The 16,274-nt window shown below is 49.9% G+C and overlaps 2 protein-coding genes across 2 annotated transcripts in view; both read left to right on the top strand.

The window, feature by feature from the left end:
• LOC119449543 (CREB-binding protein-like) overlaps positions 1-5,866 on the top strand; it is a 57,757-nt gene extending 51,891 nt beyond the window's left edge. The window contains 4 exon segments of the mRNA XM_037712732.2: positions 191-397; positions 668-820; positions 3,745-5,244; positions 5,246-5,866. Of these exon segments, the coding sequence (XP_037568660.1) occupies positions 191-397; positions 668-820; positions 3,745-5,244; positions 5,246-5,725 (2,340 nt within the window). The 3' untranslated portion in view covers positions 5,726-5,866.
• Positions 5,867-8,732: 2,866 nt separating this feature from the next.
• LOC119449547 (tudor domain-containing protein 3) overlaps positions 8,733-16,274 on the top strand; it is a 134,754-nt gene continuing 127,212 nt past the window's right edge. Inside the window, exons 1-5 of the mRNA XM_037712740.2 lie at positions 8,733-9,134; positions 9,259-9,343; positions 9,423-9,488; positions 9,581-9,741; positions 11,413-11,557. Of these exons, the coding sequence (XP_037568668.1) occupies positions 9,100-9,134; positions 9,259-9,343; positions 9,423-9,488; positions 9,581-9,741; positions 11,413-11,557 (492 nt within the window). The 5' untranslated portion in view covers positions 8,733-9,099. The remainder of the gene's footprint in view (positions 9,135-9,258; positions 9,344-9,422; positions 9,489-9,580; positions 9,742-11,412; positions 11,558-16,274) is intronic.

Below are 16,274 nucleotides of genomic sequence, written 5' to 3' on the forward strand. Positions count from 1 at the left end.
GTCTCAAATACATGTGCTTCTATGGAGTAACGGCGGGGAATAGAAAAATTTCGTTATATCCAGGAATCGTTATATGGAGGTTCGTTATAAGCAGGTTTAACTGTATATGTATTTTTGCTTGCTCATATTTATTCGTGGACCCGAGTTTTTAGTACTCTGTCTCTGAACACTGCCCATTGTTGTCATGCAGGACATTCTGAAGCAGGCCACCGAGGACAACCTCAAGAGTGCTTGTGAGCTACCCTACTTTGAAGGTGACTTTTGGCCCAACGTGCTCGAGGAAAGCATAAAAGAACTCGACCAAGAGGAAGAGGAGAAGCGCAAAGCTGCTGAAGCATTGGCTGCATCCGCTGCTGCTTCGGAAGGCAGTCAGGATGGTGAACCTGAGGGTGCTGAGGTGAGTAGCAGTCTCAAGAAAATGGCTCCCCTTTGCTTTGCGTTTCCTATTTCATACTTCGCTGGCAACGCTATGGAAGCTGAGGAGGTACTGCAGTCATGGAGGTCTCCCTCCGTGCGTTTTGCAGTACAGTTCTTGATCTGGGACATTTTCTGTGGCATAACCATTTCGTATATTATATGGAATGGTTATGATATATGGGTGTTGCTAGCATGCTATTTGTCATTAATTAAAATGTGGCTAACGTGCTTGTGGCTTTCACTTCCTCAGCAGGGTGAAAAGAAAGGGCAGAAGAGTGGGCGTAACAAGAAGGCCAACAAAAACAAGAGCAACCAACGGAAGAACAACAAGAAGTCTACGGTACCCCACACAGGAAATGATCTCTCTGCCAAGATCTACTCAACCATGGAGAAGCACAAAGAGGTATGCAGACATTCCGTCTCTTCCTCTTGCTATTTATGCAATGATTGAAATTTCTGAGGATCATGCTGTTCCCAATATGGCCTTCGTGGTTCCCTTAGGAGGCTGAGCGCAAGCAGGCATGGCAGTTCACTAATTTATGTGAGATGACAGGCAGTATCTTGCTGAGCTGAGAGCTGCACTGGTTGGTACACCTTTGCATACTGTAGAGACACCACGAAATACACTGTAAAATCTCAGTATATGACAAACAATAATTTATAATAAATTATCGGATAAAGCAAAGTAAATCTAATGTTTATCGCCAGTATCATCATGTAATGAATATATGTTCATAGTTGCCGACCGATAATTCGCGCATGCTTGTTTATTCGGACAGCTCCGGAGCACCGCCACTGGCCTCATAGACTTACTGTATAAGAGGACTGAAATTTCAAACACCTTGCAGTGCGTCGGTGCGATAATTCAGACTTTGAATGCATCATTTGACCACCAAGTTTAGCAAAAGTTGCAATATTTTTGTTTTGATACATCACCAGCATGGTCATCGACCACATTATGAAGCCTAGTCGATCTAGTTCTTGTTGACCGCACCTAAATCAACCGAAGCCACTAAGTCGTAAAGGCTGCATTTGTGATTTATTTTTCAAGTTCCATTCAGTTCTTATCATCCACCGTTCATAGCTGACTGATCCCATTGAGAACACAGGCGGAGTGTTGCTCTGACCACCGACAAAACGCGAAAAGGAATAGCACATAAGGCATTGCTAGAAAATCATGGCCACGGACTGTCTAGGCCAAAGGCAAGTGTATATGTGCGTGTAGCAACGCTTTGTCAAAGATAGCTAAACTTCGTTATAAGAAAGTATTTTACTTTTTATAACTTCTTGTCCATAGAACACCCATGTACAGTGGATCTCGATGATACGAATCTCACGGGGTCACGAAAAAAATTTGTATTAGCCGAAATTCGTATCATCGAAACACAATAAAACTAGCTAAATTAAAGAGTCAAGAGGTGAACTCACTCAGGCACATGTACGTAAAAAGCATTTACAGTATTGACCACTTATAACGTAACCGTTTATAGTGCAGAACTGGCTACAATGCGGCCTTTTCCGACTCCCGTTTACCCTCCCATAGAACTCCATGTATACGCATACCGCTTCCAGTGCAGCCGCGTGAGACGAAATTGCGGCTTCCGCGGGAAAATCTCGCCGACAAGGGCGGTAGCGAGCACGAGGTGCGCCCACTGATGGGAGAGGAGATCAACGAGGGCGATGCCGAGTAGTAGCACGAGACGAGACGTGGAGCACAAGTCCAAGGGCGATAAAGTCGTCACAGCGTGCCGTATGTGCGAGTGAAAACGCGTGGGGGACGCGCGCCTTCTCGGACAGCGAACGCACAGCGGAGAGCAAGCGCGACTTCCGTTGCGCGAAAGGCTGTGGGGGTATGGGAGGGGGGGGGGGGGGGGGGCGACGGTGTGCTGCGGCGCCAAATGCGTATCTTGCAAACCGAGCTGGGTAACTGGCGACGCAATCTCCCCGTGCGAAAGGAAGGTAGCGCGGGAGGGGGGGGGGGGCTTCTACTCTGCCAACAAATGCGTTCTTGTACTTTGCGCCTGTGCCGGCTGTCCGGGCACCGTATCTTGAAAGCGATCTCCACACGTCTCTGACCTTTGTATGCGCTGTGCTTACGCACGCTCAGTTTCCGTTGAAGCGATAGACCGCACGAACCTTCGCTTGCTGCGGCGGCCGCGCGCGCGTAGGGAAGCGCGGTCGCCGCAGCGAGCGAAGGGACAAAAAGAAAAGCACAAAGTAACAAAAGCCCACTGCTTCAAACTCTTCGCGCCCAGTCGCGGCTTCCGCGCTGTCCGGCGCCGTGTCTGCGCCTCCGCACCAAAAGAGAAAGGGAAAACGCGCGTGACTGAACGCTGTTCTCTTTCGCGGCCGTCGGTGGGGCGGCGTTTATTCGTATCAACCGACGCGGGTCGAAAATCTATTCGTAACAACCGTTCTCTAGCACGTTGCAAAGTAATGGGGCTCGGCCGGGACCTCAGAAAAATTCGTATCATCCGGAAATTCGTATTAGCCGTGATCGTATCATCGAGATTTCACTGTATTTTGAACCTCAATGTAACGAAGTGTGTTTATACACGATTCCATTATAACGAAATTTCACTGCCGCCGCGAAGGAATGCAGAGACAATAAATGGAGACTTCCGCATACGCAGATGGTCAGTTTGTTAAATTACATGTGAGGTTGGGGTGCGTCTCCTCCTCTAGCGTGGTCGTGACTACGCATGGCTGTCAGCGTGGCTGAGCGCATACGCAGTCCACGTGTCGTATATTAGAGGTAATCTGCCACTTGTGCAAAGACTGGATGAGCTGAGATGGTGTGGCATCGTGTGCTGTCTTCTCGTGCATTTAGTACTGGTGCTTGCGTAATCTGGTGTTTCAGAGACGCAATAAAGCGAGAGACAGATGCATTACCTCCTCGCTGCCGGCGCTTTTCATGATAGCATCGTCCTTGCGGGCGACACCATCAGCTGCAAGGGTGGAGTTGAAGCAGAAGCATGGCTGCCTTTGCTTCGTACTGCCGGTGTGATGGTGAACATGGCATGAAACCTTGTCTTTCATCGCCACCCTGAAATTCAGCTAAATTTTTCTCATTTAAGTGTACTCTTACCGATTGCCTGATAATTCGGAAAATCTTGCGGCTCCTTCCGTGTAAGCAAAATATATCGGCGACTGTACTTATTTTATTTGCAAAATGGATGAATTTCAGAATTTTTAAAATTTTGATGCAGTTAAGCAAACTTACTGACTTCATTATATCAAAATTTAACGGTTCTGTTTCATGCGCATACTGACACCTGCTTCTGCCTTTGTTTGCTAAGAGGCCGCGTGTTTATTTCTACCTCTCAGGTTTTCTTCGTGATCCGGCTGCACTCTGCACAGGCTGCAGTCAGTCTGCCCCAGATCCACGACCCAGACCTCCTTATGCAGTGTGACCTGATGGATGGTCGGGATGCCTTTCTGACACTTGCCCGAGAGAAGCACTACGAGTTTTCATCACTTCGGCGTGCAAAGTACTCGACCATGGCCATGCTTTACGAGCTTCACAACCAAGGCCAGGATCGATTTGTGTACACATGCAACAGCTGTAAGAGCCACGTCGAGACGCGTTACCACTGTACAGTATGTGATGACTTCGACTTGTGTGTGGCCTGCTACGACCGTGAAGGGCACCCGCACAAGATGGAGAAGCTGGGCTTTGACCTCGACGATGGCACCTCGGCAGCTGACCCCAAGCAGAACAACCCACAGGAGTCGCAGCGGCTGTCCATCCAACGCTGTATCCACTCACTGGTACATGCGTGCCAGTGCCGGGATGCCAACTGCCGCCTGCCCAGCTGCCGGCGCATGAAGCGGGTGGTGCAGCATTCCAAGAGCTGCAAGCGCAAGACCAACGGAGGCTGCCCCATTTGCAAGCAGCTCATTGCCCTGTGTTGTTACCATGCCAAGCACTGCCAAGAGGCCAAATGTCCCGTGCCCTTCTGTCTCAACATCAAGCACAAGCTGCGTCAGCAGCAGTTGCAGCAGCGCCTCCAGCAGGCGCAGATCCTGCAGCGGCGCATTGCCAGCATGGCCACCATGCAGAACCGGGGAGCCCCTGCCCTGCCACCGGCTACAAGTGCTGCTGTCTCCATGTCGTCTGGGCCACCTGCGCTTCCGCCGGCGAGCACACCCCCTGGCGGTGGTGGCGGCACCGGCAGCAAGCCAGCGGGCCCCCCCGTGGGAGCATTGCAGGCAGTGCAGCAGGTACAGGCAGCGGCTGCACGGCAACAGGCTCCTCACCTGGCAGGCAACCCTGGTGGCTATGGCAAGGGGGCGCCCCCCGCGCAGAAGCCTTTGGCGCCTGCGGGGCCCCGCATGGTGCCCTTGCGCTGGGAGGGGCCCCCCTACGGCCAGCAGGGCCTGCCCCCCATGCGACAAGCGCCACCTCCGACCATGGTGCCTCCTGGCGCCCAGATGGGGCCACCTGGTGGAGGCCAGCAGCGGCCAAGCCAAATGACGCCCGCCTTACAGCAGCTGATACAGACCCTCAAGTCGCCTGCCTCTCCGCAGCAGCAGCAGCAAGTGCTGCACATTCTCAAGTCGAACCCACAGCTGATGGCTGCATTCATCAAGCAGCGCAGTCAGCACCAGCAACAGCAGCAACAGCACCAACAGCAGCAGCAACAGCAGCAGCAACAGCAGCAACAGGCACCTCCTCAACAGCTGATGATGGGAGGCCCGCAGCAACCACCTGGCATGCAACAGCCTCCCATGCAGCAACCACCGATGCAACAGCAGTGGCTGCAGAAGCAACAGCAGCTGCTCATGATGCAGCGCCAGCAGCAGTTCCAGCAGCAGCAGCAGCAAGCAGCAGCAGCAACAACAGCAGCAGCAACAGCAGCAGCAGGGTCCACCCCAGGGGGCCTACCAGCGACCTCGGCACTTCTACCAGGGAGGGCCGCCTGGTCCGGACCAGTACCAGCAGTTTGCCCCTCCGCTCAAGCAGAGCCCCCTGAGCCCCCAGCAGCTGATGCAGCAAGTACGGTCACCACCCCCGGGCCAGCTGGTGCGCTCGCCACAGCCCTCGCCCAGGCCCATCCCATCACCACGGCAGCAGCCCATCCCATCTCCTCACTACCCCAGCCAAACACACTCACCCCACCTTGGTGGGGGGCCCCTGGTGGAAGGTCCCCCCAGTGGCGCCGACCTGATGCTGCCTCAGGGTGGACTGGGGGCAGGGCCCAGCCCGAGCCCCGACCTGGCGCCTCCGCCGCCGCCCCAGCCGGGGGATGGGTCGGACATGCTGACACCCCAGGAGCAGCTGAACAAGTTTGTGGAGAACTTGTAGCCCCACCGCCGGTGCGTGCAGAGAACTGGAGCTCCTTGTACATACCACTGGGCATGACGCCCACTGTACAGTTCAACTCCGCATCAGTTTGTGCTCCTCCTTTTTATGGATCATCGGACACATCTCGCGGCAGTGGACTCTCCTAGCCATGGCTGCTGGGCACTTCATCTGTACTGTAAATTCATCTGCCTTCCTTACTCTGTACCCATCCCCCTGTTTATTATTGTTCCTCTGCCCCCCTTTCCATTTTTTTTACCAGTGTGTGCACACCCAGTGGGCTCCAATCATGAGAGAAGATGGAGCCTTCTCACCAGTTAAGTTAAAGCAAGAGCTGCCTTTTCCCAAACTGTTCTCAGAGGAGCCTGTGGTCACATGCCACTCGTGTCCGGGAGGCGGCTGCGTTGTTTCACCTCCCGTGTTTGTTTCAACATTTTTTACAAAAAACAGTGGTGGTTTTGGTGCCCGTTGTGGCACAAGTTATTTATTACTTAGTTTTCAAGCATCTCGGGGAGAGTGGTTGGTCCCCCTCCCCCTATCTCCCATCATGGAGCCATTTTTTTAAATAATGAGAGTGTGTTTGGGGGCTTGTATATTGTGTGGGTCATGTGGGCGCGAACAGACACTTCCCTCTAGGCACGGAGGAACAGAAAGAAATCTGGAGTACATTCCAGTCTGTCCCCTCTCCACAAAGTCTGTTGAAGGGGGCTGGGGAAATCCAGTGCATCAAGGGCTGTTGACCTCAGGGCAGCGAGAATGTATCATTTTCACTGCCAGCCACCGTACAGACAATTGAGACAGGATCTGTGTATGGGGTGGGGGTTAAACGTCGCGTGATGGTAATAAGCAAGTGGTGCTGCATTTGGAGAGTGGTTAAATATAAAATGCCTTTGGAGGCAACAAGAATTGTGTTGAAAACTGCGCCTCATCTCGAAGCATTGCCCTACCCTCTCTGAACACACTCATCCCATAAACCTGGAAAAAGCAAATGTTGCCTTTTGTTGTTTGTACATTCATTCCCTAGGGTCGCCGTCTGGTTGGGCGATGTCTGCATTGTACATACTGTACACATTTCATGTCTACCGAATGGAATAAAATTAGGTACGTTAATAGAAGGCCACTTTCATAAGCCTAGAACTGTGTTCTTCGACCTTAGCGTGCACCTTAAATGCAAAGGTTTCATGCTTTGTATCGATGCACATCAAATTAAGCTACGTTTAGCAAGTAACATCCACCATGGATGTTTAATGTCTTGGACATGCACATGTGTTGACTGCTCCAGGCTGCCACATTGGCTGCATACTTATCCGAAGAAGGTAAATTGGGCCGTCTCGTCTGACCTTGCAACAAGATTTGTAGTTAACTGCTTTAAAATTTATGCTGTGCTACCTGGGGCCGTATTCTGAAACGTTCGCCTAGGCGAAATCAGCGTGCGCGCTGATTGGCTGGTTGAGCAAAATTGAATGACGTCGGGCTCAACCACCCAATCAGCTCATCCAATTTTGCTAAAACAGCCAATCGGCGCACACCTGAAAGCGAAAAAAGAAATTTCGCCTAGGCGAACGTTCCAGAATACGACCCGTGTACTTCTCAAGTCAAAACAGTTACTCGTTTGCATGCGTACATGTAGATGCATATTTGGAACTAAAGCCAATTATTACTGGTTGTGAAATGCCATTGCTTACCATCTTGCCTTTGCAATAAAATAGCAAAGCACAGCCAGCACATGTGGAAGGAGGCAGCTAAGTTTCTCTATATGCAGCCAAAAACTTTCCATATTCAGAGGCCTCTGAAGCTAGCAGCATGGATCCAAGCAAAATGTTAGCGAAACCGCGGAAGGGATGGCCAAGCCACATGACTGGTGAAGCACAGCGGACTACGATGCTTGAGCCGCCGTGGCCAGAAAGGTGCGCCGACACAACGTACCAGCACTTCGGTGCAATCGTGTAGTGACCCGCATTTTCGACTTTTCTCGCACAGATGCGGTCAGCTGCCAGGTAGGTTGACAACCTTGGCTTTTCCGACGTTAGTGGTAGAAGAGTTCATGAGACGCATAATTAATCACCCAAGTCACAGTTTACATCACATTTATTTCTCTCACTGTCGAATTAAACCGGGTAACCTTGTGAAGCGCTTCCAGTATGAATTCTGCAAGAGAAAAAAATGTTTTTGCACAGCTTTATCGCCGCTCTCAAAAACAGAAGAAAGTTTCTGAATTTCTTACGCGGCAGCTAGACACTGGCACAGTGACACATTGATTCAGAATGCTGTCTTACCTTCTGCCATCGCGAGACCAGAAAAACACGTTTTTTTTGCACAGGTTTATCGCCGCTCTCACCTTTCTTAACATGTTTGGAAACGGAAGAGCAAAGCTTCTGAATTTCTTAAGCGACAGTTGGACACTGGGCACGAGTGATACATCGATTCAGAATGCAGTCTTACCTCCTGTCATCCGTCAAGACCAGCCATCCGTCAAGACCAGCCATCCCGAGGGTCTTCTTTCAGCTCCGGAGCTGGTTAATAACGTAAGGCGCTATGATGATAAAATAAAAGCACATGTGTATTACTTGACACACCCAAGAGAGGCCCCTTCAGCGGAATTTGAAGTTAATGTTATGATTAACGACAAGCAGGTCACTTACTTGCTCGTATTAGTGTAACTAGAAGACCGAACTTGAATAATGTGCTAATAGTGGCAGACCGAGCCCGCTGCTTTTCTTCGGCAGGGTCGACTCGTTCCATACGAGGCTGGGTAAGTTTTAGCATCGCTTTTGATGCTGTCTGAACCGACAAATGAACTAACACTACCGGTACACCGTCTCAACAAAACGCGCAACCGGTGCAAGCAACGTACACACGTACCGCAACACGAGAGAGGAGAGCAGTAGAGAGCAGCAATACAGTAGTCACTGTAGCAGCAAGCAAAAGGTGCTCCAGCGATTGGATTCTTTGGTGGCGTTGTGTCCGGCAGTAGCCAATCCAGTTTTACTGCATGGTTTCACAGGTGATGATGATAGTAAGCGCATTTTTCGTTCTTTGCGTCCTCAAGCGGTAATCGGCAAAACCTGTGGGCAAACGCAAACGCTGTTGAGCGGTTGAGTGAAAGCAGTGAAAGTTCAGCCACTGGTTCAGACGTCAGGATTTACTTTCCGTGAGTTCGAGGAGTCGCTTAGCCGTTGGAATTGGTCACGAATGTGAAGCATGTAGAGTGTATGAGATTCCTGTTGCTCTGGTGAAATGCTTGTTCTTGATCGGTCCGTACCAAAGCTGGTTTGGCCATTGCGAGATCAAGGACCATAGAAACGTGAAAGCGGGACGAGCTCTTAAGTCGAGTGAGTTGGGCTGTTATTTTCTGCAAGAGGCTGAGGGTGCTGAAAATGGGACTGCCAGAGGAGCTGAAAGATCGTGGATGGTGGGTCACATTTGTTTTTAACGTTGCCTTGCTGTCGTAAATGAGTAGTGGTCAAGGCACAGTTGCCGACACTTCTATCACTGCTGTACACCACGCAAGTTATTTCATTTCTTGTTACCGGTAGGTTCTTGAGCGCTGAAGGACTCGAAGAATGCATAGAAGGTTTGGAGAACCCCAAGCCGGAAGACGTAATCCGGAAAGCGGTGAACGTAAGTCCTTCGCTAGATATTTGAATAATTCTTTCTGCCAAACCATGCCTTACGACTACAACGTGATCCTGGGTTTCAGTTTGATTTAGCGGATATTGGAGAAGGTGGCCTGCCAGAAGATGTCTCGAGGAACAAAGTGGATTCAGTACGTACCTCTTGATGCAAATATTAGAAATATATTCTGTGTAGTACAAGCATTGTTTTGGATTGATCGAGTTAACTTTGTTTGTGGTCTAGATAACAGGGCCTGTGGTTGTTCAAATTCAAAAGATACGAAATGTTGCTGCCCCCAAGAGCAACCCAGAATCGGACCATTCGCCCAGGCTACTGCGACTGCATCTGTACGACGGAACTTCATACTGCAGTGCCATCCAATGGGGACGGTGGAACAACATAAGGTAAAACCATTTGTCCCACAGTTTGCCGTTAACACCCATGAAGTTTGAATGTCAACTTATGCTAGTACGACATTAATCAAGCGACTTCTGACAGAGACCTGGCATGATCAATTTGCTGCACGTCGTTTGTTAGGATGTTTATCCAGATGGGGGGTATATCCTGCAGTACGTCCTCTTCACATAGTCACTCAACATGAATGAATTCAGTAAGCACACTCCTTGCTTTCCATCATGACTGCCATTGTAATCTGCACATAGATTAATGATTCGGGTAAGTATTGGTGTCCATGTTGACCTTACTTCCTGTAGTCTCTAAGGTATGGAGCCACTAGACTTCACCTGTTGCTTTCACACATGTATGATTGACTGACTGTCAGCCAGCTCACCTTAGTCTGAGCAATGTACACCTCAAACCACTGCTTGTTTCCGGTGCTCTACTTGTGTCTCTGATACTATTGTTACAAAGTCTTTTGTGGAAGGTCCGTTGTTACAAAAAAAGTGTTAAAAGAAACTTCTAGAAGCAGCCCCCACTGCTTCCTAACAGAAGAGGTAAAACCAACGTTTGCCTCGACATCATCTAAAAGAGGCAATGGCCCCATAAGTCCTTGCACAACACAACTCATTTTGCTCATGTAGTAGTAATGTTAGGATTACTAAAACATAGAATCTTGCTGTTTCTGGCTGAAATTAACTTTGGCTGAATATTGATGTCATGAGCTTCTACGAAATTTACCCAGATGTTCAAGTGTGGTCGGAAAACTGAAAGTGTGTTGATCAATATCTCTAAATCAAACTTTGTGGACCTAAACAAGCAAGAAGTGAGGAGAAAGCACTTCCTATATTTGGCTGCACATCAGCATTTTTTGGGGACCCTGAGCAAGTTAGTGTCAATCCAGCTTACAAAATTTTGCATTCCTTCTCTGCACCAGATGTTTAGTTTCAAACCTCCTTGGTTCTTACACAGTGAGATTGCAGTCTGGCATGTCTGTATGCAGCCACTGACAAAAGGTTTGTTTAAATTGCAGTTGTGGTGCTCCCACCATGTGTGTTTTTTTTTTTTTTGCTATTTGGTTTACATTGCAACCATCATGGCTCCTTTTTTGGGGCCTGAACTTTAGAAATACCTTGAGTTAAGTGAGTTTCAGCCATTTGGCTAAGTGATGAGCATTTTTGGGTGAAGCCAGAGACTACTAACCCTAATAGAGCGCAGTTTGTGATGTGCCACAAGGCAATTAACATCGTTACAATGGGAAAATCGACAATTAAAAGCCACCTGAAGAGCTTGAAGTGTGCATACAGTGGCTTCTTAGCTGTCAATAATTGCAGCTAAGAAGATTTGAATATTTTTTTTTTAGTTTATGTGTATGACCGGAGTTTATTTCAACCTCCTTGAATTTTGTCCTTCAGCAACCTGGAAATCCTTGAATTGTCCTTGAATTTTGCTTCATACGTTCTGTACAAACCCTGTCAATATTTTGATGTTTCTATTGATTTGAGGACCTTGATCTTATAAGTTCAGCCTCAATGGCAGTATTTCGTTTGCTATTGTTGATGAGGATGTAGCTGAATTAATTGAACAAAATTTTATTTCATTTAATTTCATCTTAAAAGCCTGTAGGCATTACATAAAGTGAAAATAATTCAAATTGTTTGCATTCTTTTTTTGTGCAGTCTTTCTACACCCCCTGGCAGCAAGATCCTCCTCAAGAGTCAACCAATACCTGTTGTGAATGGTTTTCTTCTGCTGGCAGAACATAATTTTAAATTCTTGGGTGGCAATGTGGCACATCTTATCGAAAAATGGGAGCTGGCCAAGGTAAGCAGCTGATATTTGCATGCTGGTTGCACAAAAGTTAGATTAACATTGCATGTTTCTCTGTCTGTATCAAGTTTCTATGTGTATGAATTACTTTTAGTGTAATTGCAAAGGTGATTTGCAGCAATAGCTATTAAAGATACACTAATGAGAAACAATAAATCAGTTTAGACTGATTAAATATTTTTTGATAATGTATTCTTTGAAATTTATGTATGTACACATACATAAATACACAATAATGTGTACGTGGGAACAGCCACCGCCGTAGCACACTTGGTAGTGCAATGCATGTGTAATGCGGATGTTGTGGGTTTGGCTCCCACCGGCGGCAAGTTGTTCTTTCATCCTCTTTCATTTTCCCTTTAGTTTCTATCATTTCTACACATCAATTAAAAAACTACAAATAACTTCCCCTATGCTTTCCTTGGCTTCATTATCCGTTGGCTTCATATGGTTGTGACTAACCTTAATGGTGTTCATCACAAGTATCATCATCACATTAATCATCATTGCATTTTCTTGACAGAAAAAGTTACCTGAAAATAGAACTACAGTTAATTAACACCTGCTTATAACGAACCTCCATATAACGAATTCCTGGATTTAACGAAGTTTTTCTATTTCCCACCGTTACTCCATAGAAGCACATGTATTTGAGACCTCTACGTAACGAAGTGGCAGCGGGAGACCCCCTCGAAATAACCAATTTTCCTCGCCGACAACGTAGAGATTTCGCCATAAATTTTGTCATTTTTGCGCCAGCAGCAACCGGAAGCACCTTCTCGGCCGCGACGGAATGCGAAGTGAGCGCACGTGTGCGTGCTTGCGAGCGTGTGCGAGGCGGGCCTGCATCCCTCGACCCGGCGACCTTGCCGCCGCGGTTGTGACCTTTCCCCCTCCCTTCATTCAAACCTAATCCTGCCGCTTGCTGCAGCTCGCCTAGCCCACCAAGCCAGCACTCTCCTTTTCCAGTTGATGTTGCCGACGCGCTGGCAGACGCTGTGACATATCACACTCGATGAGCGCGGACGCATGCTGTCAAACGCTGGCGGCATGTGGAAGCGTCGCTACAAAAGCGAGCGAAGTGACCTTTGTGCTGTTGTCTATCGCTTCAACGCAAACTGAGCTGCCGAGAACACACAGCACGCACAAAGCTACGAGCCGCCGATGCACCTGCACTGCCTAGACTCTGCCCCAATGCAGATCGCTTTCAAGATACGGCCCGCGCCGCCGCGCAGTACATAGTTGATACCAGAGTACAGTACAACGCCGCCCGCTATCCCTCCCCCCTCGCTCCCTCGCCGGTGCCTCGAGCGCAACGGAAAAAGGCGCGCTGCCTCCCTGCTTTTCTTTCTTGCGCGCGCGAGATTTAGACACGGTCGTCAGCTCCCCTCGCACGTTTTCACTCGCACATACAGCATACGGCGCGCGGCGACTGCGTTATCGCCCTTGGACTTTATACGGAACATCTATGTGCCAAAACCAATTTTAGGACCACAACACATCATAAACACCATCTTTATATAGCAAATACGGATCTCAAGGGCCATGCTTTTGCTGGCGGAAACCGAAAATATGTCGTAGTTTTCGCCCCCGGCACTTTGGGTGGCCAATGCCATCGTCAAGCCACTAAGCCAAGCGACATGACAAGTCAAAATGGCCGCTCGGGCCGGCGCGAGGTGGCAGTTCGCAACGTATGATGCGGGAACGGTCCCACAGTTGCGACGCAACAGCGGGGTTACCAATGCATTGGGTTCTATGGGAGCTGTGCCGGGACCGGCCGAAAATGACGTAACAGCTGGGAAAACTCAGCACCCGGCAACATAACAGCGGGGTTCTACTGTAACACTATACGACGCTAGGACGCCATCGTGACGCTCGCTCTTCGTTTCCGATGCCTCGCGCTTGTGCGAAACGACATGCGTCCATACATCCAGTACCTGGTGTGACATTCCAAGGATGAGTGCTTCGACGAAAACGGAAAACGCGTGCGTGTTACAATTGAGGGCGCGTTAGAATCGAGTAAATATGGTAAGCGTGCCTTTTTCGAATTTTCGTGCCGAACCTGCATATAACGAAATCCTCTTTATAACAAAATTTTTCGGGAATTAGTTGTGGGGTCTCACACATGCTCTTGGGACAAAGGAACCACAACACAGTAGTGCAAACAATCAAAAGGGCATTTATTGCACCTTTCATACACTAATACACACTAGCCGAATTACTACCAATAAAACATTTACATGGGCGCGCCACATATCAAGGAAGTCCGACTCACCGCGACCCGATAGCGAGCGAATATGTTCGCCCCTTGCTGTGACACCATCGCCTAGTCGTTCACGTGTACGGTCACGCGAACGGTGGTGCGTTCGAACGATCTGTGTTTGTCCATACTGGTGTCGTGCTCCTAAGCCTTCTCGGGACGGTCCCGCGAAATGGGCCGGCGCACGCGCGAAACGTTCGTGCGTGTTGGTCGCCGATCCCAAGCCAAAGAGAAAGCGCCTGCTTCCTTTTGCGCCCAAGTCAACCCACCGTTCGGTGGCGTTAGCATCGCGACACTCGCGCCATCTCTTGCAATGCGCCGCAACCACTACAACCACCGCCGGAGCTTAGCCACGCGGAGAAGCCGGATTACAGGAGACGCGCTATGCGGGTAAAACATCAAGGGACGCGTGAGAGTCGTGCATCCCCACATTTCCCCAACCTTAAATCACTACACATACTCCGGCGAAACATGTCACACGGTCTATCAGCGCACGCGTCGCGAACAAAAGTTAGTACATGCGACAGTGGCCACGCCGAAGAAATGTCCACATGTTATCTACAACATGCGAGCTGACATTGTTTCTGGGGTTCACCGCTGGCGTCCGTTGGTTACAGCACCACCTCTGCAGATTTGACGGCACGACTCCAGCCCAGGACTCCGTAAACGGCAGCACAGCAGTTGGCACGAGCAAGCGTCATTCGCGCCGACGCACCCTGCTGGCGAGAGCCGCAGTAGCCGTTGGTGACTGCCGGCTTTTTTCCCAGCCGCTGAGGGTTGCGAGCCGGACATAGGCGGCCGCCGAAGTCGCTGCGCCGAACTGGCCACAGGCATCTGCATCGCCTGGGTAGCTCGATTGTAGTCCGGGGCAGCAGCGCTGACGATGTGCAGGTGACAGCAAACCAGGGGTGACTCCGCTCATCCTGTGTGCACTCAACGCACTCGACAAACACTAAAGTAGTGCAAGGGAGAGGAGAGGAATTCGGCATGCGCATCGCCCACGATGGTACGATGTTCAATTTGGCTAGCAAAATGTTTCGGGCGGCATTTCAGATTCTAAGTTCACATGAACAAAGCTTACTTTCTTGAGTCAAACGAGAATTTCAATTTGTGCGAGGCGAACTAATGAGGGAAGCAATGTGCGACACTTCAGCACCACGGTCCACCAGGTTGTGTCCCTCAACATGCGACAGGCAGCTTTTTAAAGCCTTAGGCCTAATGCGTCGCTACTTTGACAACAACCGGCATCCCCCCCCCAAAAAAAAACATCACCCAAAATGGCCGCAACAGGCAGCCGCGAGGAGACGTTAGCTCTGTGAGGTGGTCCTACCCCACTCGGTGCACACAGCAACCGAGTTGACAGCGCCCACCGTTCCAGATGGTGTCGGAGCGCCCGGTGCCAGGCCGCAATACCAGTCAGCCCGTAGCGGCACCCGTGGCCCGCGGCCACCCGGCTCGCTGAGCCGCGACTTCCGAAGTCAAAGAGATAGAAGAAGCTATTTACATAAGAAATTCGGACCACCCACGAGGCTTCCGTACTCACTCGCTTCAGGTTGCAATGCTCCGCGGGCGCTAGGCCTCGCTCTCCCAGGATGCAGACCACGTGGCTCTCGTACCGACGAGTGTACTTCAACAAAACACTCGCAAGAAGGCTTAGCATGTTGAAAAGTTGGGCAGCCAGATGTGGGGTCTCACACGTGCTCTTGGGACGAAGGAACGACAATACAGTAGTGCAAACAAACAAAAGGGCATTTATTGCACCTTTCATACACGGATACACTAGCCGAATTACAACCAATAGAACATTGACATGGGTGCGCGACAAATCAAGGAAGTCCGACTCACCGCGACCCGACAGCGAGCGAATATGTTCGCCCCATGCTGTGACACCATCGCCTAGTCGTTCACGTGTCCGGTCACGCAAACGGTGGCGCGTTTGCTCTCAGCCTCGCGAGACAGTCCCGCGAAGCGGGCCGGCGCACAGCGCGAAGCGTTCGTGCGTGTTGGTCGTCGATCCCAAGCCAAAGAGGAAGCGCCTACTTCCTTTTGCGACCAAGTCAACCTGCCGTTTGGTGGCGTTAGCATCGCGACACTCGTGCCATCCTTGCAATGCGCCGCAACCACTACAACCACCACCGAAGCTTAGCCACACGGAGAAGCCGGATTACAGGAGACGCGCTATGCGGGGAAAACATCAGGGGACGCGTGAGAGTCGTGGATCCCCACATAGTCAATTTCGTTATATCCAAGTTTAACTGTATTATTTGTCCCTGCTCAGGGTTCATTCAATCCGTGGTCCATGCAGTGTGACTTTTTGTGCAAGTGTCATCATTGTTATTCTCGTGTCATTATTGTGACTCTGCTATCGTTATTGACGTCATGCTTGTAGCCAGGCCAGCTACTGCTGTGTTCGGTGGCACTTGAGCATTCCTTTTAAACGGCCCCTTTACA

The sequence above is a fragment of the Dermacentor silvarum genome, chromosome 4 (assembly GCF_013339745.2).
Source record: "Dermacentor silvarum isolate Dsil-2018 chromosome 4, BIME_Dsil_1.4, whole genome shotgun sequence".
NCBI classification, from domain to species: domain Eukaryota; kingdom Metazoa; phylum Arthropoda; class Arachnida; order Ixodida; family Ixodidae; genus Dermacentor; species Dermacentor silvarum.